The sequence below is a fragment of the Halichoeres trimaculatus genome, unplaced genomic scaffold (genome assembly GCF_033239565.1).
Source record: "Halichoeres trimaculatus isolate MK-OKI-2021-1 unplaced genomic scaffold, fHalTri1.1 fHalTri1_scaffold_10, whole genome shotgun sequence".
Taxonomy (NCBI): domain Eukaryota; kingdom Metazoa; phylum Chordata; class Actinopteri; order Labriformes; family Labridae; genus Halichoeres; species Halichoeres trimaculatus.
This window is the reverse complement of record NW_027437187.1, coordinates 505836-531191: the sequence shown is the minus strand read 5'-3', so window position 1 is coordinate 531191 and position 25356 is coordinate 505836. Positions and strand designations below refer to the sequence as shown.

The following is a 25356-nucleotide window of genomic DNA, read 5'->3' as shown; positions in this document are numbered from 1 at the left end:
GTTGATGCCGATAGGAGCAAACATCCTTTCGACCATCTCACCTGTGAGGAACCTGTTGTGGATGTGGGAGACGTACTGGGAGTAGACGTTGGTCCGGTGATCTGGGGTCAGGTGACTCAGGTTCACAGTGGGCTCGTGTTCAGAGGGGACTGTTCGCTTTGCAGCCAGCTTATTGAGGTGCACCTTCATGTGGTTCTTGAGGAACCAGGGCTCTTTAAATCGTCGACTGCAGATCTGACAACAGTGCTCAAAGGAGTCCTTGTGTTTCCGCATGTGACCCTTCAGAAACCAGGCCTGGCTGAAGGTCTGCCCGCACACCTCACAGGGGAACTCACCCATAGGCTTCTTCTTGTCTGCCCCTGTTATCGTAGGCTTCTGACCTGGTCCTGACTCAGCAGTTATGTGTGTGGTCTCAACATGGCTGATCAGCTCCTCCTCCTGCGAGGCGGCAAACTCACACAGGGTGCATTTGTACGGTTTGTGCAGGATCCTGATGTGACGTTCCAGCTCCTGTTGCTTCCTGAACTTGCCCTTACAGAAGGAGCAGCGGTATCCGTTGGGTTGGGGCAAGACGGGGTCATCAGGGAGGGTGGTCGCCATTGGAGATGATGACGTATGAGGCTGTGTCTCTGCAGCAGAGGGAGCTGTGAAGTGGGGCTGTGCTGAGAGCATGTGTGCAAGCTGAAGCTGGCTCACTGGCGGTGTTAGCTGGTTAACACCACTTCGAGTCTGCCTGTCCCTCAGGATCGCCCTCTCCTCAAGCTCATGAAGCAGCCTGTTCTCCTCCCGAACTCGCCCTCTGCCTTTACCTAGAATGCCTTGCTTGTGAGTGCGGAGGTGTATCTTGAGGTTGCCTTTCTGTGCAGCCCTGTGGTCGCAGTACGGACACTTAAAGGGCTTCTCCCCGGTGTGCGTGCGCATGTGCAGAGAGAGGATGCTGTTAAAGCGGAAGCGCTTCCCACACAGCGGGCAGGGGTACTTCCTGTTCTTGCGGTTGTCGTCCTGGGCAGCATTTACATGGGGGATCATGCTTGGATTGGTGACTCTCAAGAATTGGGAGAGCTCTGCCCTCCCATTCATACTGCTTAGAACCTGTGCGTCCATTATTTGATTGGCCAGAAGCGCCATCTGGCTCCTGATTGTGTGGGTGGGTGGACGGGGTAGTGAAGCTGTCCTTTCAGGACCGGGCTGATGTTGTACAGTATGGTGGTCAGGGGCAAGCAGTGAACTGTGAGCTGACTGTTTGCTCTTATTCAGTTCAAACAGGATGCAGACTCATGCTGCTCACATCAAATATCTGTTGGTTGAAGCTCAGACCTAAAAAGGAAACAAAACAGGCATTAAGTGCTTCAGATTCTGAAGAAACAAAGACATTATACAAAGACAGAGAGGAAGCCCAAAGCCTCAGAGAACTTCAATAAAATGTGAGTGTAGTTACAATCTGTCATGAGTAAATCTGTGCTTCTGCAGCTCAATGATGCCGGTAATGTACCACAAATAGGTCAGGAAGCAGAGCCGAGCCAGCTGCGACTCTCCTCATCCTGTGTGAAGCTAACCTGTGGTTTCAGATTATTGTTGGAGACTGTTAAAATGCTGATTAAGTTTAACCGCAAAGGCTTCCTCAACAAATGTCTCATCTTTACTCAGGTGAAAATCATTGTCTTGATCTCATTTTTGTTCTGACACACAATACTAAAGCAGCACAAACATCAAAGAGCGTCTGCTTCCACTCGGCCTTCCTTTGCATTTCACAAATCATGAAACGCTTTTAAAAAAAAAGATTAAAGTGAAAGAGTTTTCATCAGGTCTGATGCATATTTAAATAAAACCCTTACCTGAATAATTATGTCACAGGAGCACTAAGGGAAATAAACAACTTGATGATGCAAAAATGCAAAATTAAAGGAAGAATATTTAAAGAGACGATGAAATATGCTTCACTTCTCTCCTGCTCAGCTCCCCGCTCTCTCATTGAACTGCAACAGCAAAACAAAGCTTCAGATTCACACAGTGCCACAATGGTAGAGGTCACATAAGCGAGCCCTGCACGGCTCTGCTGCATCACCAAAGGGCACAGAACAAAGCCTGCACTGTCCACGCTGAATTAACACAGGCTTACATCATCCTGGACTGCAACCTCAGTCAGTCATGAAAATGATGTACACAAACCCACACAGATAGATAGCAGGCAGCAGGCTGGGCTCTGCATCAGACCAGGGATCAGGGTACACATGTGGCCCCCGTCTAATCACATCAGAGAGAAAGAGACCCCAGTATCACAATCCACCACCAAGTACTGCTGGGATTTCAAGAAGATCACTGACTCAGCTGACCTGAATTCTTCAAGCACATCAGTTCAAGGCTTTAGAAGGCCCAGCCTGGACAGAGATAATGCCGTGATTATTTCTTTCATTGATTTATTTTAACAAGCACTTGACACCCTTATTTAGATTCCTTTCATTTTGTGATATAATCCAAAAAGACAACATGTGTCCTGTCATGGGACCAACAGGAACAGCCTTCAAAGTAAAAGGTCTGTGACAGTGTCAGCGCCACCTGCTGCTGCTGCTGAGGATGACCAACAGCAGTCAGTTAGGACGGTGTTCTCAGAGGCTCACAGACAGAGAGTCGGTGTGAGCAGCATGTCGCTCTGAATCAGTGCACAGATCGGAGTCTGACCTAATCATACCTGACAGGGAGAAAGAGAGCCAACCATATTAGCATACACTGGATCCACTTCATATCTTCTAAAGTGGTATTTCTCTGATTAGCTAAGCAAAGCAAGGAGGTAGAAGCCTTTACCTGTGTGTGTGTGTGTGTGTGTGTGTGTGTGTGTGTGTGTGTGTGTGTGTGTGTGTGTGTGTGTGTGTGTGTGTGTGTGTGTGTGTGAGCAGTGTGTGAGCAGTGTGTGAGCAGTGTGTGAGCAGTGTGTGAGCGTGTAGTGTGTGTGTGTGTGTGTGTGTGTGTGTGTGTGTGTGTGTGTGTGTGTGTGTGTGTGTGTGTGTGTATGTATGAATAGTTGGAGATGGGAACAGCATGCAGGGCCATCAGGTGTTTTCTCTGTCAGACTGGATTAAGCTCTTTTGCTGCAGATTGAGAGAGAGCTTGATTGTTATCAAGCTTTGTGTCACAATAGCAGCTCTTAGGTGTGGCCGTGCATAGATGAACAAGGAGCAGGTGTGATTTAGCAGAAGGCAATAAAAAGAAAGAAATATGTCAGCTACGCAGTAAGAGCAGCAAGAGGAGCTGGATGATTCCAGATCAGACAAAAGCCCACACTGTTACAGTTATTCCACCGCAGACAGGCTAAAGATTCTGCGTCTCTGCATCTAATCAGAGCAGCCCAATCTTTTTATGTTGTGTTGTAGCATTTTGTCAGCAAGGATGGATGGGCAATATTGTAAATCCATAAAGAGGTGACACTGTAGTGAAACACGCAACTAAAATTTATAGATCAGTAGTGCATATTTCATATTTCTTTTTAAGAGCAGTTAAGCATTAATAATTTATGTGGATGGTGGAGCTGAAAGCTACAATGAAAGCACCACAAACATTTACATAAGCCTGCACCCAACAGCTACAGAAGCCCAGCCAGTGTAGTCTGAAATGAGTTGAGATCTACAGCCAGGAGAGGAGGGAAATTACCAGAAAGTCTTTAAATCAACGACAGACTAATGCAAAACATGCCTACGGCACACATTCAACAGATCATTTCAAAGGCTGGAATCAAGATGTCAGAGATTTTCACTGATCCAGGGTGAACTGGTGGATCTGTGCTCCGGTCAGGCTCGGAATATACAACCACTGTATTCATACAGATAAAGCTGCAGTGATCATCAAATACATCAAAGAGCATATCCAGTAGCTCACTGTGACAGAGTACTGGTGTACACTTTAATAATCTCATGCCATGCTACACATCTCTGTTCATGTCCCACACTCTCAGGGACATACCTCAGTCTACGTCCAAATCACCAAACCAGAGATCATGACTTCCCAGATTCCTGGGATTCCCAGTCTGCAGATAACAACCCTTTTATTCATTATTACAGAGCGCTGTTAAGTGCAGACTGTAGCAGCCCTACTCCACGCCCCCTGTGCCTCACTTCACCCACACGCCCACCCACCAAACCAGCAGCCAGCCACCCCGCAGACTGCCCTGTCAGAGGATGAACAAGGAAGGGGCAGTGGTAGCACAGCTGCCCACCATGACCTGTACAAAGGATAGCACCCATATACTTTCTGACAGGCAGATTAATGAAACCCTATAGGAGCTTCTCTGTAGGCCCCCCAAAAGCCTGACGGAGACAGAATAGTCTAACCAGCACCATTCATTACTGCAGGAGCATGGAGCACAGAAAGAGCACACACAGCACTGACAAACCGGCTCCTTGTGAGTAATAGCTAAAGAACTTATAAAGGAATACATGCACATTTGTTGTGGATGCAGTAAATCTATGCCACTCCTTTCACAACTATCAAAAAGTCTGGCTCCTGCCCCGCAAAAATAAATCTGCCGTTCATGTGGCGCAGCGGTGACGTGTGGTTTTTTGAGAGTCAGCTAATCCACATGTTTAGTGAAAAGAGGCTTGGGTTGGTTTTGTTTGTGTCATTCAGGGATGCAGATAGCTGCTGCTGAAAGCAAAGGAAGAAGTATGAGTTCATCTGACAACAGCCTTTAAACAAGCAGCACGTAAAGAGGTGATCAACTGTGTTTGTACCTGTGTGTCTGAAGAAAAAAGTCTTTTTCCACACAGACGGCATGAGTGTGAGAGTGTGTGAGAGAGTGTTTGGTAAGACATAACCGTATCACTGTTTGTATGTGTGTGTGTGTGGGGGGGGGGGGGGGTGGGGGGGGGGGGGGGGGTGCACAGTAGGGGAAGTTCAACAAACTGCCGTCCCACCGAGGCTGGCTGGAGAAACCAAAAACTTGATGCTCAGCTTGTGTAAAACATTGATGTAATCTGAGTGATGTGATGAAGCCTATAGATGGTGATTGATAACGGAAACACCACAAAACCAGAGTCTGCATAAGACATGGATGCAGTCTCTGTGATGTTGATGAACTACAAAAATCAGGAGTGATGAAGAAATTCTTCCTCCATACAGTGTGCTGATAGAGAAATGAACTGTTCAGACCCAGGCTGTTAACACGTTAGTCTCAGCTGAAAGTATTGGCCTTTTGAATGGTTGTGTGTGTGGTTTTTGGTGTTTCTGGAGCCAGCCTTGAGTGTACACTAGAGGAACTGCAGTTTTTTGCACTTTTACAAAGGCTTTGAATTTTAGATTGGGGCTGTGGCTTGATCCAAATCTGACTCAGTCTACAGATAGAAAATAAGTGGAGCCAAGGTGGGCCCAAAGTCCTCTGTTAAACAGTCAGTCAGTTCGGCCATGTCTATAACCATGCAAATTTATGCAAAACCCTTGGCCTTAGGGGCACAGATGAACCAGCAGTCTAGGTCGTATGAGGTTCACCCTTGAGCCAGTGGCCCAGGCTCCACTTCAGCCTGTGGCTGTAAGTCATTCCCCACTTTTAGATCAAAACAGAAAACATACCCTGACTGTCTGCACTGTGCTTTTAGACAGAAGACGCTGAAGTGTAAAAGCAATTTTACAGATGAAGTGCAGAAAACATTCCCCTCTTTTCGTTGTGGTTGTGACTGGTGGGAAGCTCTGTGAACTGTCCATAAAGCTGGCACCTATGTGTCAGCGGATTTAAGTCAGGCTTTAAATCTTAGTTAAGTCTAACCAAGATTTTAAAGTATTATTCATATTTTTGCACAAGACAAAGAAATTTAAGCAATGTCTACCTCTCTTCTTTTTCTTTGAGCACGCAGTGAGGCATTATTTGTGTTACATCATATAAAGATTCCCAACCATGGACTGTAAAAAAAATGGCAGATGTATCACTCAGCTCAGCTCAGCTCTTAGAGGTTGCCACAAAAACTGCTCCCCCTGGTGGCTGACTGCAGTAAAAGGTCAAAAACTCTGTTTCCCCTCTGGTATTCCAGATGGGCTGTGGTCAAACTTTAAAACATAAAAACACTGAATGTGTTTAAATGTTTCTCACATCTGTATGCTGTGGTGATATGACGGTATTATTCGGCTGGGTTGTGTCCCAGTCCTCTTTTTTCTGAAAAGTTTCTTTTTCGTTAGTTATTAGTGGATAAAAACGGGGTTTCACCTCATGTTTAACAATGATTGACAGTTGACATTTTTGTGTATTTTGTTGGGGGATTTTAAAATATGTCAGGAGGGAGAGACGAGAATAGATTACACCCTAGAAAAAAATATATATATTTTTGTCACCTGCCTCCACTCAAATTCTCTCAGAGTTCCTCATTGTCTCTCCTGCACAGACTCTGACAGCACAATAGTGGTGCCTGTGACGGGGGTATTATGACTTAAAAACCGTACAACAGTAAAAGGCGGGGCCACACTGTCCAGAAGTTAGGAACCACTGTTTAAAATAAGTGTTTGGTTCAATGAGCCATTTTGTTGTCTTTGAGTCTCTTACCCCTAAAGTCCACAGATGCTGCGAGGCGCATGCTCTCACAGGCTCTCGTATGAATAGCGATATCACACGATCACCATACACTCCCATAATTTTTTATATGTCAGTCCACACCTTGTCCTTTCTGCCTGTATTCTTATAAAAAGGATGTTTGAAATCATACAGAATGTTGAACTTCTCCACTTCCAAGATCAGCTTCTCTTCATCGGTCTGGGACCCTCTGACCGACTGTTTACCTGATGCATGTGCCTCCAGATGTGACGTATTTATAACATATGGGGGGAATTCACGTTCAAGAGTTTGTGCATTGTGTTTAATTTGGAATCTTCCAGGTACTTTACACAGTGACTTCCTGTCTAGTGCGTTCTTATCGACAGTGAATTTACAAGGTTTGGAAGCGGCCGCAGAAAATAGACCTGAAGCGTATTTCTCGCGCCTGGGCGCTTTGCCGTGGAATTTGCCTGATAGATTATAATGTAATCTAAGTGCTCCACAAGGGCGCGACGCTGCGCTGCGCGTGCGGTGGAATTTAGGGGTTAGTCTCTTAAGGTATTTTTGTTGTACTTCCAAGAAGCCTGGGGGCCCTTGTTTTGGGTTTTCAGAATATGATCACACAGCTTTAACCCTGCTGCCATGCTCAGGTACAATTTACTTCTTCTTTTTGGCACGCTTCAGAGAGGTGGGCTTCAGCACAGTACTCTTCATGCACAAGCACCAGCCCAGAAATACAACACGGGCAGGACGTATGACCACTGTGGCCGCTCCTCTAGACAACCATTTTAAACAGCAGCGGGGTGTTAGAGGGCTGTGTCAGACGTAAAAAGACTTAACATAAACCAAAAATTCTCTAAAACTTGGGCATGGTATGGTTCAGATGTGCTTTGAAAGCTTTGCATCCAAGTGTAGTGTGGAAATACTTAAATGATGATGTTTTTGAGTGAAATACCAAATAGAATAACAGAAAAAAAGACAACAAAGTTAGCACTAGCTTTCTAAACACTTGCCATTACTTCTTTTACTACAGACCTTGTCAATGATGTTACAACCTAGTGTAATTTTCAATGTCACAATTCATAAACTCAAGATTCAGAAAAATCCAATTTACGATGTTGTGACCACAATTACAGAGCGTTTATGTGATCACAGTAGGGCTAGGCGAAATGGCCTAAAAATAAAATCTCTGATTTTTCACAAAAAATTTGATTTTTCAATTTTTTTTTACTATTTTTTTTTCCTTTTAAAGAAAAACAATAAGTACAAATGACAGAGAAAACTCAAAACCAGTCTTGTTTTAATTTAGTCAAAAACTTAATAAAAGTAACGTATTTTCCGCACTATAAGGCGCACCTAAAAGCCTTCAGTTTTCTCAAAAGCCGACAGTGCACCTTATAATCCGCCTTATATATACCCCTACCATAGTTAGGGGGCGTCGCCGGAGGAACAGCGGTAAGCAGTAAGAACCCGTAAAGAGGAATTCTGCCAAGTGCTAGCATCAGCTCATAGGCTGGCCCGGGCGTCTTCTCTTGTTTACTGTTAGAGCAATACAGCGCCCCCCCCAAAAGGTCTGGCATGTGAAATGATCTCTGGAAACCACTTTTGTGGACGGCAGAAACGGCTTTGTCTTTACAGCGCACTTTTTTTGAAAACGGCACAGAAAATAGTTGGATAGGAAAATGTGCGGCTCCGTGTGGATGTCGCTTGAGTTTGACTGCCTTATCTGACTGTTTTGTTGACATTCCCTTTAGTGCAGCTTTATCTAGTGGATGCATAACGCAGCCCCAGCCACTACTATAGCTTCTACTCTATGCGCCTTATAATGCGATACGCCCTATATATGAAAACAGTTTTCAAATAGGCTATTCAGTGAAGGTGCGCCCTATACTCCGAAGCGCCTTGTAGTGCGGAAAATGCGGTAACCTCTATTTGACTCTTGGAATTGAATTTTCAGCTTTTCTTCTGTTTCAGTAACTTCACTTTGTAGTTTTAAAGGAGGCAGACTTATTTACATTCACATTGAAAGCTGCACCATTTTGTACATTTTGAATTTAAAAATACTGCCAGGAAAAGCGTGTACAGTACTGTTTCAGTGCACTACAACACTATTCAGTTATATTCTACTTTTGAATGATTAAAAAAAACACTTTGTTTCTGTTTAGTTTTATTTTTTAAGGCTATAGCCTCTTTATCCTTAAAGTTTAATACAAAAAAATAAGTAAAAAATAAATGCTATTTATTCAAGTGCGGGCTCACAAATGTCATGCCTCCCTGCATAAGTCAGTGCCCTGGTTGGGGGCACCCCAGTCTAAAAAGTCTGGTCCGCCCCTGCTTGACAGAGCGCACCTCGATGCTGGTTCGTTATGTTGCTCTGCTCGTCAGCGGATGGATTACTGCTGAATGGAGGATTTAGTTGGTGGAACAGCGGGACTTGCTGGGAAAGACAGAACTCGGCTTCCCCCCAGGTAAAAGTTTAACAACTTCTCAGTCATGTCTGTCCAGGCAGCGCTGCTCTGTTCGATGGCCTATCGTTGTCCTGTCTCCCTCCCCGCAGTCTGCTATCACATATCATGATCCATCCAAATCACCATAAGAGGGGATTTTCTTCAGTAAAGTGGGGATGTTCTGAGAAAAAATAATGTATACTTCTTTACTATCTAAATCTCAAAATGATCAGAGTATTAACTTTGAAGAGCAGCAGGTTTTACGCGCCTCAGTCACATTATTAATAATCTGCAGGTGAACACGAAAGGGTCCCGGCGTTGGAAATGTTTGAGTCAAAGATCTTTATCAAACTCCTGAAAGGTGACTGATAGAAAACAGAGGATTGGAGGAAAGGGATTTGAACGTTTACTGACGACAGGTCTAGATTATATTAACTTCTTTGGCCTGTTGATACAGACTATAAGGAACATGTGTCCGTCAAGGTGCTGGGTCTCAAAGACGCACACGAACATTTTTATGACATTTAGGTTTCTGTTGTTTTGATAGTGAACTGTTAAATCACGCTGCACACACGCGGAGTCAGTGCTTGCCGTGGTATAGAAGGTGCACAATAGCGGGGGAGAAAAAAGTCGAATTTTTCATTTTTTAAATCGTCCACAAGGAAAAATTCAAATTATTCAATATAATCAATGTATCGCCCAGGCCTAGATCTCGGTAAACATGACCCCATTTAAAGGTACGGATGCCCCAATGCCAATACCTGGGCTTTAGGTATCAACCAATATTTATACCAATCTGACACCTGTATTAAATAATAACCCGAATTCAGGATGACCCACTGTGGGATGAGACTAGTCAGTTTCGGGTAATAGACAAAAAGTGAGTATATGGAATTACTGAAGTTGATATTTATTTAAACTATAAAATATGTAAATGTTTAGTAGCAGTTTGATTTTAAAAAAAAGCTTTAGAATAGGGCTGCAACGATGAATAGATAAAATTGATAAAAAAAAACGATTTAATAAAGCATCAACAACCATTTTCCATAATCAATGCTTGTCTTTAGTTTATTTGTCTTCTTCCTTTTTGTCGTATTATTTAGTGGTTGGCAACTGGCTGAAGGTACATCACCAGCTACTTGACTGGACTGTAGATTACCTGGGCTGCGGGGCTGCATGCGTCACATGTAAACAGATCAGCGTGGCAGAGGGGAAGCCGAGCCGGCAGGTGAGGGAAACAAGTAACATGTAAATAATGGCAGAGCTGGAGAAAGCCGTTTGTCTATAATATTCCAGAGTTTGAGAGTATTTCACACTGAGTAAAAGCACACAGCATGTTAATTGACAAATTTTCAAAAATGACCTCCCATGGCATGGCAGTACAACTGTGATGACCCGCAGGGCAGTTGCTAGGAATTCTGGGCCCCCTGAAAGAATATTGGTGTGGGCCCCTCTGCCCCGTTCATTACAACCTTCAATCTTCCTGTTTTTCAGTGTTCTTGACGGTGTGCAATTTATTACTCAGTAATATGTGATGTGACTCCTGATGTCTCCCACAAGGAACAGGATGTAATCCTGTTGAGATATGTTGTTCAGAAGGAGAATGATCAGTGGGATGTAACTGAACGTTTCTTGCAGTTTGAAGAATTCAGTGGCAAGACTGGCCATGAAATATCAGAGATGATACTGAAGACATTAGAGGAGCACCACATTGACATTGCAGATTGCAGAGGACAGGGCTTTGACAATGGCTCGAGCATGTCAGGAAAAGTTGAAGGGGTCCAGGCTGAAATAAGGAAAATAAATCCACTAATGAACCAAAATAGGCGACCAGTGTCTACGTCACGCACCAGCATCATTGGACTGCTGGGGGGGGGCGTCTGTGGGGTCAAATTCAGGTGATTCTGGAGCAGCAGAGCATATAGGTTTATTGTTCCATTGTGTATATTACATTAAATAAACATCAAATATTATGTTTCATGGAAAACCTGATGCAGAACTAACCTATTCATGGAAAACATCCAAATGAGCTTCTTAGTACCATAGCTCTAAGTGGACAGCTTCACTTTCCCAGACAAAAAATATTTTTAAACAATTCAAAAGTCAGTGTTAACTGTCCAAAATTCTAAATAGTCTTTTTTCTATGTTGCTGTCAGCTATTATGTTGTTGTTTCATGCTGCTATGAAAACGAACAAACAACAACAAAACTTTGAACATTCATTTTTTTGTATTGAGTCCAACTAATAACACATTTACAACACTGCATTGAACACATCGTGGTAATGTAACTGACCTTTGTCGGATGCTCATAATTACTGAGCAGATCCTGAATGCATCATAATACAATTCAATGCAGCCTCTGAGTGGGCGCGTACTGGAGCACTGTCCGACAATATGGGTGAAACACACAGTTACTGCAGTAGTCTCTGAAATAGTAATAATTAGGAACTGGTAACTTTTTTTTATTGAGCTGACGACTTGTCCAGAGTGTAGCTCGGCCAGATGACAGCTAACGTGGGCTCCAGCCTGCGCTCTTTAAAGGTAAGCTAATGTTGCAGACATTAAACGAATGAACAAGTAGGCAGTGTTTCAGCCGCCTTCTGTAGTTTTACTCTCACCATTCTTAGAAAAAAAGCTTTTGATGTCCTGGGCCCCTGCTCTGCTGCTTCTACTCCTGGACTCCTTTCAGCTCTTTTTTAGTGACCAGACTTGTGTTTTTTGGGGGCCATCCGAGCCCTGCTGGGGTTTGCTCGCGCTCACTAACTTTCGCTGAAGAAGAACAAATCTTGGTGTGGACCAAACCATTTTTTAAGAAGGGGCAAAGGCGGTTATTGAAATGATTAAAATTAGAAAATTGTATGCCTTGTGGCTTTGTTTTAATTCGGATTCATTCGTATGAATATATATTATTTCAGTGTATGTATGATAATTTGTCATAGAAGCTACTGGGGGCTGTGTGTGGGCCCTAGAGGACTGTGGGTCCTTATAATCATCGTAACCTTAACCCCCTATACGACGCCGCTGATGACCCGGCACTTAAGATGCAAACATGTTGGGCTCATTGATGACAAGCCAGGAAGCTCAACAGGGAGGTGAGGAGCTACAAAATCCCACATATACTTCTTTTCTATGTCATGAAACGCATGGTGTGTCTTTTAGGACACTTTTTTCTTTTTCTTGTCACCCCATTTAAAAACCACAAGGAGTCCATTCAAACAACGTTGGCATTAGCGTTAGCTGCTACAGATAGTGGTAGTGCAGAGGGGGTGTACTGTTTGACCTGCAGGTGAACAGATTGAGGACTAAGGACGCGGTCACACTGGCCAATCTTGCCGTGCCTAAGCTCGCTTCAGCCCTAAAGCATGTTTGGAATGGCCAGTGTGACCGCAACTGTGCCGTGCTCAAGCACGATTCGCTTCCGTGCTTCGGCACGCTTCAGAGAGGTGGGCTTCGGCACAGTTTACTTCATGCACGAGCACGAGCACAAGCACGCGGACAGTGCGTGCAATTCATTACGTATAATCACAGCGAGCGCATCTCTCGACAGTCATTTTGAACAAAGCGGGGTGTTAGAGGGCTGTGTCAGGCGAAAACGACTTAATATAAGTCAAAAAGTCTCTAAAGTTGTAGCAGTGCTCTCTGTGTCTCATTGTGCTGACTCTGATGAGATCGCCCTTCATGTAAACAGACGCTTCACAATGACGAAGGCGGGCTGTGCACGTGTCTGATACCCGCTAAAGTCTGGTTCATATTGGGGTAGTGTGACCGTCGGCCGTACTATACAGCTGGGGAACAGCGCTGCAGGGGGGCAATCGTGCTTAGGCACGGCGTTTTGGTTGGCAAGTGTGACCGCACTCTTATTTCTATACATCTGCCTTTTTGGCCCACTGATTTCTATAATAATCTGATGACATTACATTATATTTTCTATTATTTTGCCCATACTATTGATTCTCTAAGTGACGATACATTCATGTTTTTTAGGGGTGGGGGAGAAAACCAATTTATAAGGATTTTTTGTTCGACAATATCAAAATCAGGATTCAGAAAATTCTTCTTTTTTTTTTCCGAATTCAAATTCTTCATTTCAGTCTTTGTTTATTAACTGGATTGGATAAAAGTTACCACTTTTCTCCAGCAGAGGGTGAAATATTTCTCTTTGACTCATATGATGTGTATTTTATGGGAAAATATGGCTCCTGATATAGTCTGTAGACATTGTCATCATTAGTTCACTCATTTTTATGGTCTAGTGTTAAAAAAGCAAATTAAAAATCAATTGCAAAAAATGTAAATATCAAAGAATCACATTTTAAATTGAATTGGCACCCAAAAAATCGTAATAGGATCAAATCGCAATAGTAGCATATCGTTCCAGCCCTAATGTCATTCATGTTCTTTTTTTTTCTTAATTCATCGATTAATTATAAATATGATCATGAGAGTAATCGATTACTAAAATAATTGTTAGTCGCTGCCCTACTTTAGAATGTACAGAAATTTTCATTCAACTGTCAAATTTCACACATGCAGACTGGTGATGCAGCGAAAAAAGGAAGTGCATCAAAGGAAACAGTCCAAATCAAGTATCCGAGGGTGCCGGTAAAACAAGGCGGGTTTCCTGGATCAGTTCCTTACCACTGAAATCTAACCCAGCTTTGAGGGGCTGGATAAGGCCAATACCCGATACCAGGATCAGGATCAGTGTATCTCTATTTGAAGGCACCATTCCTCTGTTTGAAGACCTCACCATTTAAGCCATAAACAGCCTTGGAGTTGGGGTCACTTTCTCATAAGTGATAAAACAGCTACAATTAGTCAGTAAGAGCTGTGCAGTAAGGAAGTTTTTTTCTGCTTATGTTGTTGCAGGTAAACTTATCAGTTATGGGTTTGTAATGCAAGTGTTCAGATGACCAGTTATTTAGGTAACAAGTGGTGATGACCTGACATTCTCTTCATGTCCTCCTCTTCACTTCATCCCGCTAATAAACAAACAGCTGGCCTAATGCGGTCACCTCTGGCTCCTAAAAACTGCCAGATGCTGAACTCATGGCTTCTTTAACACAGTCCAGGCACCAACGGGCCATGTCAGAGCTGCTGCATGCATTGTTTATACAGGCCGTGGGTGTGTGTGTGTGTGTGTGTGTGTGTGTGTGTGTGTGTGTGTGTGTGTGTGTGTGTGTGTGTGTGTGTGTGTGTGTGTGTGTGTGTGTGCGTGTGCACGTGTGTGTGTGTGCGTGTGTGTGTGTGTGTGTGTTTTAGACAAACTCAGCATTCATGAGCCTTCTCTGATGCTTTCAATGGTGCACACACACACACACACACACACACTCAGAAATCTAAACACTGTGTTCTCAACTCATCCTCATCATGCACATGCAAAGACAGCAGGTCTCACATACCTCCCAATCTAACACACACACAGACGAACACACACACTTGTACACACACACACACACACACACACACATGCATATGGAATGTATTTTAAATCACTAATGTGTAAACAGTTGCTCTTGTTTGCACAGACCACCTGTTCTTTCTGGACACAAACAAAGCTTTGGCGTACGGCAGGGTGTGTTAACAGTGTGGGGTGCGTAGGGGATGCCTTGCACAAGAGAAGCCGGTCCACATGGTGCAGGCTGCATCAGATGGTTGGGCCCTGCAGGGCAGCAGCTAGCTCCAACAGAGCTCACACAGATCTCCAAGAAAGAAGCTCCTTTTGTCTGCGACACACTGACATGTTTCGCTTTTCTTGAAAAGTACAACTTCCTGTGGTGAGAGAAGAGCCCCGTCACCAATCCGAACCCTACATCATTCAAAGAGACAGGATAATTCAGTTTCAAGCCTCACTTGTCTTCTGCTCTGCTTAATGTTTGTAAAACCCCATAGAGATGGATAAAACAGGGTTAAATACAGTATCTGCTTTCAGTTTGGTAAAACACTCAGAGGCACTAAAAGAAAAGTCATTAAACGAGTCATCACAAAATCACAGCAAGGGTCTGGTAATGCCACTTACAGTATCTCATTAAGCTATGGCATGGACGGGAAAAAACTGACAAACAAAGAGCATAATCCAAGGCACATTAACTGGGCTGATAATTCAATCAGCTCTCATTTGGCAGCCATTTTGCCCTTGTGATGGTCTTTTTTTCAGCCACAACAGCAGAGCACAGACCCCTCATGAAGTCTCTCTCTCTCTCTCTCTCTCTCTCTCTCGCACACACACACACACACACACATATACACACACACACAACAACATATATATTCCTCCTCTCTCTCTCTCTCTCTCTCTCTCTCTCTCTCTCTCTCTCTCTCTCTCTCGCATGCTCTCTAAAACAACAAAACATCCACCATTAGACAACGGGGTACCAGCGTAATTAGAAAATGACTTCCTTTGCAATCCTAGCTAAGTAGTTTACACACTGTAATTACAGGGACAAAATCATCTTTTCATCATTTCACTGATTGAGCTCATCAACCCAGTGGGATCCCAGGACTGTGCTCAGGCAACATCTGGGCTAAGAGAATTAGCCCTTTAGTTTAGCGAGCCTTCCACAGTGGCAAGCAGCGCAGCATGAACACCGGACACGGCCATGCCGCACACATACACACACCTCCACACACCTCCACACACCTCCAAACACCTCCACACACCTTCAGTTCAGACTGAACTGTGCGTAATCAGAAGCCCTGATCAAACCGTTAAAAGTTTATGCAACAGGAGACACCTTCATTATGTGATCCCCAAAATATACTTCCTTTAAGTATTAAAAATTCAAAACCATCAGAACTGCAGTTTCTCTAGTGTCCACTTGAGGCTGAAAGCATTAAAATCCCTGTTACAGCCTGTTTCTGCAGCAGACTTCAGCATGCTGATAGAAACACAGGTCTCTGTAAACCTTGAGGTGTTTATTTGCTTCAGAAAACATTTGTTTCAATTACATCACAAAGAGTTTCGGTATAAATCTGAATATTCAGAGCAAGACTTGCTTGTCTGACAGGTCGGCGCATGGTAGCTGAGTGCCAGGAGGCTACAGGCCAACCTCAGCTCCACCTATTCACCGGTGTCTACGATAATCCAGTTAGGGAGTGGATACACAGGCCAGAAACTCGAAGCAGGATTCCCCCCTGCAGCGCAAAACACTGGCTTGAACAGCACAGCCCACGGCCATTCTGCTCCACTTTAAACTGGAGTTAAGGCACATGCATGGCCTCATCCTGAAGTGTGTTCACATGAAGCACAATCTCATCAGAGTCAGCACAATGGGACACAGAGAGCACTGCTACAACTTTTAGAGACTTTTAGGTTTATGTTATGTCTTTTTGGTCCCACACAGCCCTCTAACACCCCACTACTGTTTAAAATGATAGTGGAGAGGAGCGTTTGCAGCAATCAGAAATCATGGATCACACAGCATATCCAAGAACTGGACTTTATGGTTGAAGCATGCTCAGGCACGATATGGATGGTCAGTGTGACTACACCTTAGACTGAATCAGCATTTCCAATGAAGTGACTTCAGTGGTTCACAATGCCTCCTCAGAGAGCAATGATTGGCTCATCTTTTGCACAAACTATGTTTATATCGGCTGTAGTTCACTGATGTTTGATTGGTGTGCAGATTTCAAAAAAATGATCAAAGTCTGTCAATCATACCAGAAGGGAGCTTTAGTTCCAATATCTGAACCTAATTTTGAACCGGCAAGCGTGTTCAGAGCAGAAAAAAATATAGTTTGAACCCTGAAGAACTAGTAATAAACAGCTGGAACCAAAAGTAGTTTGTTCCAGGTCACGAACTGTGACATTATCAGTGGGCGTGTCATAGTGCTGTACGATATGGCCAAAATCCAATATCTCGATATTTGTAGGCTATGTCTCGATACATGATATACATCTCAATACCCTGGTTTCTCCTCTAAATCACTAAATGAATGTTTAATTCAGCCCTTTGATGCATAAAATGACATAAGTTTAATGATTTAAGCAGACCTTTCAGTTGGATTTTTAAAATTTGAACGCAAAAAGGGGAAATCTCAATCAGGTTAAGTTGAGCGAACCCTTCATTTTAAACCAAACTTTAAGTAGTTAGTCTCATATTTTTAGTTACAGTAAAATAATTCATTCATATTTTTTCAACTGGCTGATTATATTATATTATATTATATTATATTATATTATATTATATTATATTATATTATATTATATTATATTATATTATATTATATCATATTATATTATATCATATTATATTACATTATATTATATTATACTTGAAAATATCATGAACAAAAGTTGAAGATAATATGACTTTTTTTGAGTATGAGAAATCATACAGGGAGCAAAGCAAACCCAAATAAGCAAGTACACACTAGTAAACAAGCCCTGGGAACCAACAATATGCGACTGATGAGATGTGTAAGAGCTGTTCTTCTCTCCTCTCTTGATACCAAAACGTGCATGCGCAGAACACTTTTTCTGAGTGGGCGGGGGGACGTGGTGCTCCCTGTGAGATGAGCACCGGCTGAGCAGCAGAGAGTGAAACGAGCGAATCACCGAAGGGGTTTACGTTCTGACGTCTGACAACATTTAAGTTGCTGTTTGTACTCAAGGATTGCGATATAGTCATTTTATACAACTTAGGTGCAAAAACCTGTGATACATTGAGTATATTTGATATATCCCCCGGCCCTAGCGTGTCATATTCTGTGATGACACAATGAGCAGGAGGTTGAGGAAAATTGAGAGGAGGTCGAGTGAGAAGACTAAATTTTTGATGGCAATTTGGGCATCACCATAATTTTAATTGAATCAGGAGAGCAGTGTGAGAAGGAAGTCCCAAGCTAGGTACACCTGAACACCAGATTAGATAATCCACCTGACTAACACACACACCCCACTCTGTTCTTCTTAAACTGGTATGAACTGGGCTAGTTTGCTAGAAAGCACCAAGGTTTTAAGAACACAGAGGGAAACTGGTTCTGGAATCAGAACCATGCAGGTGTGACAGCCCTCTCAGAGACTGTCAGTGAGTCTGCTTTCTTTTCTTTTAGCAGAGAAACAACAGATATTCCAGGTAGAGATACTCCAGGTAAAGATACTCCAGGTAGAGATACCCCAGGTAGAGATACTCCAGGTAGAGATACTCCAGGTAGAGATACTCCAGGTGGAGATACCCCAGGTAGAGATACTCCAGGTAGAGATACTCCAGGTAGAGATACTCCAGGACACAAAACCATAGATAACCTTAATTGTATCCATTTTCATTTGATGGTGAACAAATCACACAAGTTGTAGTGGGCTGTTATTTCCAACATATAAAGCATGTCAGCTGTCCACATGCAGTTTAATGAGTGAGCTACGGGTGTCTGCCAGACAAAATCAGACATGGACACAACCTTAAGAGGAATAAGTGACACTAAGCACCTCTCAGATGTCCTGATGTTTCACACACTGTTCAAGCAGTCATTGAGGTTTAATTTAAAAAAAAATGATGTTACCACTGTAGAGACTTGTTCACTGCAAAGCATTGGGTGCATTAAGGCAGAGGAAGGCTCTGCTGAGGGTGAAAAGTCAGGAGGCAGGAGGCAAGCTCCTGTGCCATCCATACACAGTGCCACTACCAAAACAGCCACAACACTGACATAAAACCTGCACCTTGATGCAGAATCCCACCAGAAAAAAGATTTGCACACGCACAGAAAATTTTCCTAAATAATAAGGGGATTTACAGACTGAGCTCTGAAAATACAATTGAGAAGGTCTGTTACTGACCCCGAGTCTGGGTCTGTGTCAAAAGACTGCTTTCTTCACCTCCTGTTTACCTGTTTATCAGAATTAGTGTGTGTGTGTGTGTGTGTGTGTGTGTGTGTGTGTGTGTGTGTGTGTGTGTGTGTGTGTGTGTGTGTGTGTGTGTGTGTGTGTGTGTGTGTGTGTGTGTGTGTTGGCTGTTTTTTTTTTTTAATTAATAAAGCACCCATTTTCATTCCACTACACCTAGAAGAACTGTTTTTTAACTGCATGATTCTGTGCCTGGTCAATAAACCTATCAAACCTGAGGTAATGAAAGGCTCATGGATCTTCAGCATATCAAAGACAGTAACATTAGGATAACATTAGGATGACGCCAAATAAACTACACTACACTACAAGAAGATAAGGCAGCTTGGAATGAGGTGTGTTTAAGATCACTAAAGCACAGATAATAAATATTACAAAGAAATGACTTTATCATTGTGAAGCAGGATATAAAATGTTTCCATGGGGATTTTTTAAAATTTTTAATACATGAGAGTTTGTCCCAGAGAGTTTGTCCCTTCAGAGATCAGACTCTGAATAGGCCTTCTGGTTTGGGTGAGCATTGTGGAGGCTTCCCCTGAGAGGAAACAGTAGAGCTGTAGGGGAAATTAAGGTTTGATTTGACTCCATTTGATATCTGCATGTGGAGTGTGAATGATTGTGAGGGTGTATTTCATGTGATGTTGCAACAAAGAAAAGACTGCAAAGGAAAACCTCTCCCTCCATCAGCCTCGTGTGTCTAAGTTTCCTCCTGTCCAGGTTCTGTTCCTGTGAATCCAGGCATCGTAGATTGACCTTGCAGCACGCCAACCTACCTTTTCACGGAGCACTGTGTTTACTCTAATTCTCTGCATGCCCTCGGCCTTGACTTTCTAACAAACACATGTGGCCCCCGACTTGAAGTGAAGTGCTTTTTCTTCGTCTCTGTCCTGTGGAAAGGCTCTGACTCTGTGTGTTGGCAACAGAGGCAAGTGTTTAATGTGGCAGCTGTTAGCCTCGTGGATTTTCACTAATCACTCTCTCCTGATTACTCTGATGAGTGTATGATGCTCTTAAATAATCAACCCGCAGTGAAAAAAAGGAAAAATAATTATCATCATCTCCCTAAGTAGTGCAGCTGCACCCGCCTGCAATAATTACAACTAGAACAGGGCGCCTTCTCCCGTCACTTACAACCACTTATTATTAGAGATAACGCTAATTGGTGCAGTGGTGGGCGACAATTCTTCACGGGGTTCATCATAAAAAGCCAAACCTTGAAAGTTATGGCACATAAGAGGTCTTAAAGCCAAGGCATGGCACTAAACATGGCGTGCTGAGAAACGCCAATAATCTGAGCTGGGGGAGTCGTACTTGTCCTGTCAGTAGCCCCTCAGTTGCTTTGCTGCCGTGCCCTCTCTCCACCCTCCCCCCACTCCGGGTATCAGCCTGGCAGACACAATTAACATTTTCATAAAAACAATTCCCTGCCTCCAATAGTCCAATGTAATTTGTTTTCCATCTCTGTTCATTAATCATTGTTTAAATCGGTGAGCCATCCCCTCCACTCTGCCATCTGCACTCAGCTGTGTTACAGATATGACACCTTCCCCCTTAATGGGAGCTGACAGCAAGGAGCGGAGGCCTGTGCAAAATAGCTTCCTGCATGTGCACTTCCACCTCACATAGCGCCAGCAGGTGAGAGAGGGGTATTTAATGCTTTCTGATTAATCTCAAAGGCAAACAACATGACACTGGAATATAATGCAGCATGCAACCCCTCAGGATCCAGCAGCAGCAGACGGCGGCGCTGAGAGAGGAGCAGAGACACTCAGTGAAACTTGTGCAGACATGCTTTAAAACAAAGGCTGTGCACTCCACATTTTGTCAAAGTTGTTTTTTTTCTTCCTCTAGTTAAATTAGCGCAGTGTTCCTACAATATGCTATTGTTTTCCTGGAATTGGGAGCAAGGTTATTAATTATTCACTGTTGTGTTCTCATATGAGGGGGCTATGCTTTTCACTGTATTGCCTCATAGCTCAAATACTTAGGGCCATGGTACTCCGGCTAATTTCACCAGGCAACATCACAGAGATATTATTATCACACAACACACATTCTGAGATTAAAAGTTTCCTGAAGAGTTTGAGCAATCGAAGCGATCCTACATTTTTCCCTGATAAGATTTCAAAGTTTGAGAAAAGACTAACCAAATAACTTTTGCCTCCATTTTTTTCCTTTAAAGTGGTTTTAAGCCTAAGTGTAGGTTAGCTCAGGCATTTCAGCGGAGGGGGCGGGGGGGGGGTCCTACTCAATGTGGTTGTAAGAGGATGCCAAAAATTTCATCTGGCCTGTTGATTTCAGCGTGGATTATAGACATTCAAATCATGTGCCTCATGTTTAAACAAGTGTTTCTATCAGGGGAGAAAGTTGCCAAGCAGAGCTTTGTCATGTAAGCTGTATGAATTCACTGCAGCATAATGAGAAAAGTGGCTGTGGTGCTACATTTAATACTGCTTCATCCCCCCCACCTCCATTTCCTCTCCATGATATGGTGAGCATTTCAAGCATTCCTCCAGCTTCCATATGGGCATCAGTGGGGTTCGTACTTTAGAGGAAAGAAAGGTGGTCACCTGAGGCCCATTCCCCATCATGGCAAGAAAACGCCTCACACACACTCTTCAAAGAAACTCTTCTTTTTGGCGTGCGTGTTTCTAACAAGGCCAGCAAGCAGCAGCAGTAAATGATGTGTATATTCAAAGCTGAATATTTCATGTTGATTGATCTTACTGACTGCCACCCACCTGCTCCTCCTCCTGTCCCACCGGAGCTGGCATGAGGAGAATTCAGTAATTGAGAAGAGCAGAGCATGGTCTCTCTTTGCTCACATATGACAGATGGGGCATCATTGCTTCAGAGGAGAGCATTTGGAAACAGGAGGAAGAAGGGAGGGGGCAGAGGGCGAGGGGCTTTGAAGAGAAGCTGTGCCACTCTTTACAGGTGACAGGAACCACCACAAAAAAGGTCGCAACTACCTGGAGCATGCACTCCAAAAAAAAAAAAACTGAGGGGCAGAACTTTAAAAAACTGTCATAAGGTGAATTCATAAGAAAACACATACACACACACACACACACACACACACACACACACACACACACACACACACACAGGGTGATGTTTAAAGATTCTCAGTCACACTATGAGTCTTTAATAGCTCCTGCTATTAAAGACTCGTGTGAGTCTGCTTCAGTTCTGCTTTCTGACCTGAACCTGAAACTGATCATAAGGAAACAGGCTACTAATCAGCAGGATGACGTGTGATCTGAGAACGTATGGAAACATTAAATCGAACGCCATGACTCTTTTTCACACACACCTCCTGGAAACATACACAGTAGCTGTTTGCCTGGTAAATGGTATTTTCTTTAGTTACACATCGTTTTAATTCTTCGCTCCCTTCTCGCCCTCGGTCACACTTACTCTTTAACGCCACGAGAAAGGCGCAGGTCCACCAGGACCTGCTCAGAAACTTAAAACTCTCCCACTACAGACTGACTAACGGTCCGAGGAAATGTTAGACAGCCGGCGGTGATTCCTCTTACCTGTCCGGCTGGAGGAGGCGCGGAGGACACGCGGTGACGGCTGAAGTTGAGCAGAGACTCAGTAATGTAGAACCGGATGACTGACTGACGGGCTGTTTGCTTCTCACGCTTTGTCACGGCCGTAGAGCGCTCAGTGGAACTCGAATTTCTCCTCAGGCTGCCGCTTCCTGTCTTCACAGAAGCCTCGGACGCTCTCCTCAGACACGGGCAGCGGAACGCGGTGCTCTGGAGTGCTTCCACTCTCTAAAAGAGCTAATGAAATCTTATAAAATAACTGGAGATACTTCGACTTGTCCCGAAGCCGTATGTCTCCCTCATCTGGCCGCTGGTGTGTAAGTGTAGCACCGCGCGTAAATAGTGCACCGCCGTCCCCATCAATCCTCCTTCTGATGAGCGTGTCTGAGAGAATCCTGGGTGTTTGTGGCACTCAGGGTCAGAGAAGTGAAGGCTACAGACAGATTTTAAAAAAACGGTTCAGATTTTTAAAGAACTATCAAAAAATGCGAAATAAAAAAGAAATTGAAGAAGGTTTTTCTGTCTAGACCACATCAGATCAGGTCCTAATTCAGATTCCCTGTTCAGAGAATCGACAGATCTGGACACCATTAGGCTTTTTAAACCTAAAAAAGAAACAGGTCAATTAAATAAATAATAATTAATTAATTAATTAATTAATTAATTAATTGATTAATTAATAACAAAGAGATCGAGAGAGGGGATGTTTTAGCCGAATTAAGGCATTTCTGAAAAACTGTGAGGCTTGGAGTAATCTAGCCTAAATCTGACAGGTCTAGGTTTTGTGAGTCAAAATAAGGACCTGGTCCTATGTGGCCAACACAGAAAAAATAGCCCATTATATTATTTCATTTATACTTTTCCATGTAGCGTAGTGGCCCTGAAGCTCACAACGCTGCAACTTTAGAAAGCACATGCAAAAACACAAAACACAGGCAAATTAAGAAAACATCTTCATCAATTTGACGACAAGTGCGCAGCTTTTAGAAAATGCGCTGCAAAGACCACAACACAACACATTAGAAAAACACGCTGCAAATACACCACAACACAACGGAAGTAGCTAATTTCAGACACTAAAGTGATGCACATCTGTCGACACACTCGTTGTTGCCGGGGATTTACAGTCACAGCTCTATTATCTTTCCGTCAGTTGCGTTGAGAAATGAAGTGAAAAGTGCATGTTTTCTATTTATTTTACATTGTATTACAGTATATGCACAGGTCGCTCCACATTACCTCGAGGTGGCTTCGGCATTTCCTGTTACTGAAAGAAAGAGTAGAAAGTAACAGTAGACAGTGTTATGGTTGCAGAGTTTCAATAAATAAGGTGTTTGCTGGAGGTGCCTAAAGTGTCTGACAGTGGTATACAGAGAACTCTAAAGGTATCGAGTACAACACCATTTAAAGGGATAGTTCAGTTTTTTTGAAGTGGGGTTGTATAAGCTCTATGTGACCACTAAGGACATTAGATACAGTAGAAAGTTGTCTCCTCTCCCTCAGTAAGACACAGACTGTAATCGATGGTGATGAGGAAATAGACGCTAACAGGGAGAGACTGTACCAAATTCAGAGATGTTTCCTCTGTATTCCTTTCAGTCGCCATCTGTAGCAGCTCTTCTTCTGTGTACTCCGGTTCATACAGGTATCCTTTTGGTTCCAAAGTGAATGGAACTTCATCGTCGCTGTCATAGTCACTCATTTTGAATTTCCTCCGCTGCCTCACAATCCTTAGAGTACAAACAAAAGAATTACGATACTTGATCAAACTTACACGAGGCTACAACCGGCGCCGAAGCTTGTTTACATTCCCTGCAGCTGAAAGGAGGAGGGGGGACGGAGCGCACTAGCGCTGGGCGGAAGGATAAATGACCAGTTAGTTAGGTCCGGATAAATGTTTATATTTCCGAAGACCTAATGCACTTAAAAAATATTTGATATAGCGTACTCTTAAACTGTGGTATTTCTTTTTGATTTTAGTTCTTGTAGGCAGAGAAAATAGCCTTTGAATTTGGTACGGTCTGTCCCTGTTAGCGTCTATTTCCTCGTCACCATCGATTACAGTCTGTGTCTTACTGAGGGAGAGGAGACACCTTTCTACTGTATCTAATGTCCTTAGTGGTCACATAGAGCTCATAAAACCCCACTTCAAAAAAACTGAACTATCCCTTTAAGAAGTTGTAGGCCTTGAAATGAATGTGCTTTTATTTGTTTGGAGCTTTGAAGGTAATTTGCTAACACTGCCAAGCCTGAGCTAAAAGACTTGTTTCAGGTCAATCATACTGTAAAATAAGTTAAATCATATGTATATAACTCTTCCTTAATGTGTTTGTACTTTTATAAAAGTAAAGAGTAGAAATGGGGCTACTAGCGATCTCCCTCAAAGCCCCATAATGGCTTTATACAAAACTCTCATACGAGAGATTACTATTTCATACTTTCAACATATTATATAGCTCTTAAGCTACCAAAACACTATAGAGCACTTGGCGCTTGATGCTAACGTACAATGGGAATTGTATTGAAATTCTAGCGGTTAGTACACATCCATACAACGCCATTTCTCCACAAAACATCAACTTTTATCACTGAACACACAGAAAAGTGTCATAGTCTGGCACATGAGATTTATTTTTAATCCATTCACATCATAATCAACCAAAACGCTACAGAGCACTTAGCGCTAACTTGATGCTTACGTACATTGCATTAATATGCTAGCGGTTAGCACACATCGATACAACGTTGTTTTTCCAGCAAAATATCAACTGTCATCACTGAACAAATAAATGTACATAACTTCCTCCTAAGAGATTAATTGTTAATCCATTCTCCATTCCATCCTCTTTCCATTGCTAGGCGCTGCCCAAGTAGCTGCCTGTTGCAGAAGCTCTCTAGTCTTTGTCCGTTTCTTGTAATTTTTCTGTCTCTTTTTCGTAATATTTGTATTTGGAGTGGATCATCACTTTGTATGGTTCATTGTTGGACACGGACACCAAACT

At 43.1% G+C, this 25356-nt stretch overlaps 1 protein-coding gene across 1 annotated transcript; it reads right to left on the bottom strand.

The window, feature by feature from the left end:
* LOC141796146 (zinc finger protein 536-like) lies at nucleotides 1–22691 on the bottom strand (the record flags this gene model as incomplete). Its single annotated transcript, XM_074677113.1, has 2 exons — nucleotides 22340–22691; nucleotides 1–1317 (listed from the first exon to the last, which is right to left on the bottom strand). A coding segment is annotated over exon 2 (1128 nt), but the record flags the coding sequence as incomplete, so codon positions are not given.
* Between the last annotated feature and the right edge of the window lie 2665 nt (nucleotides 22692–25356).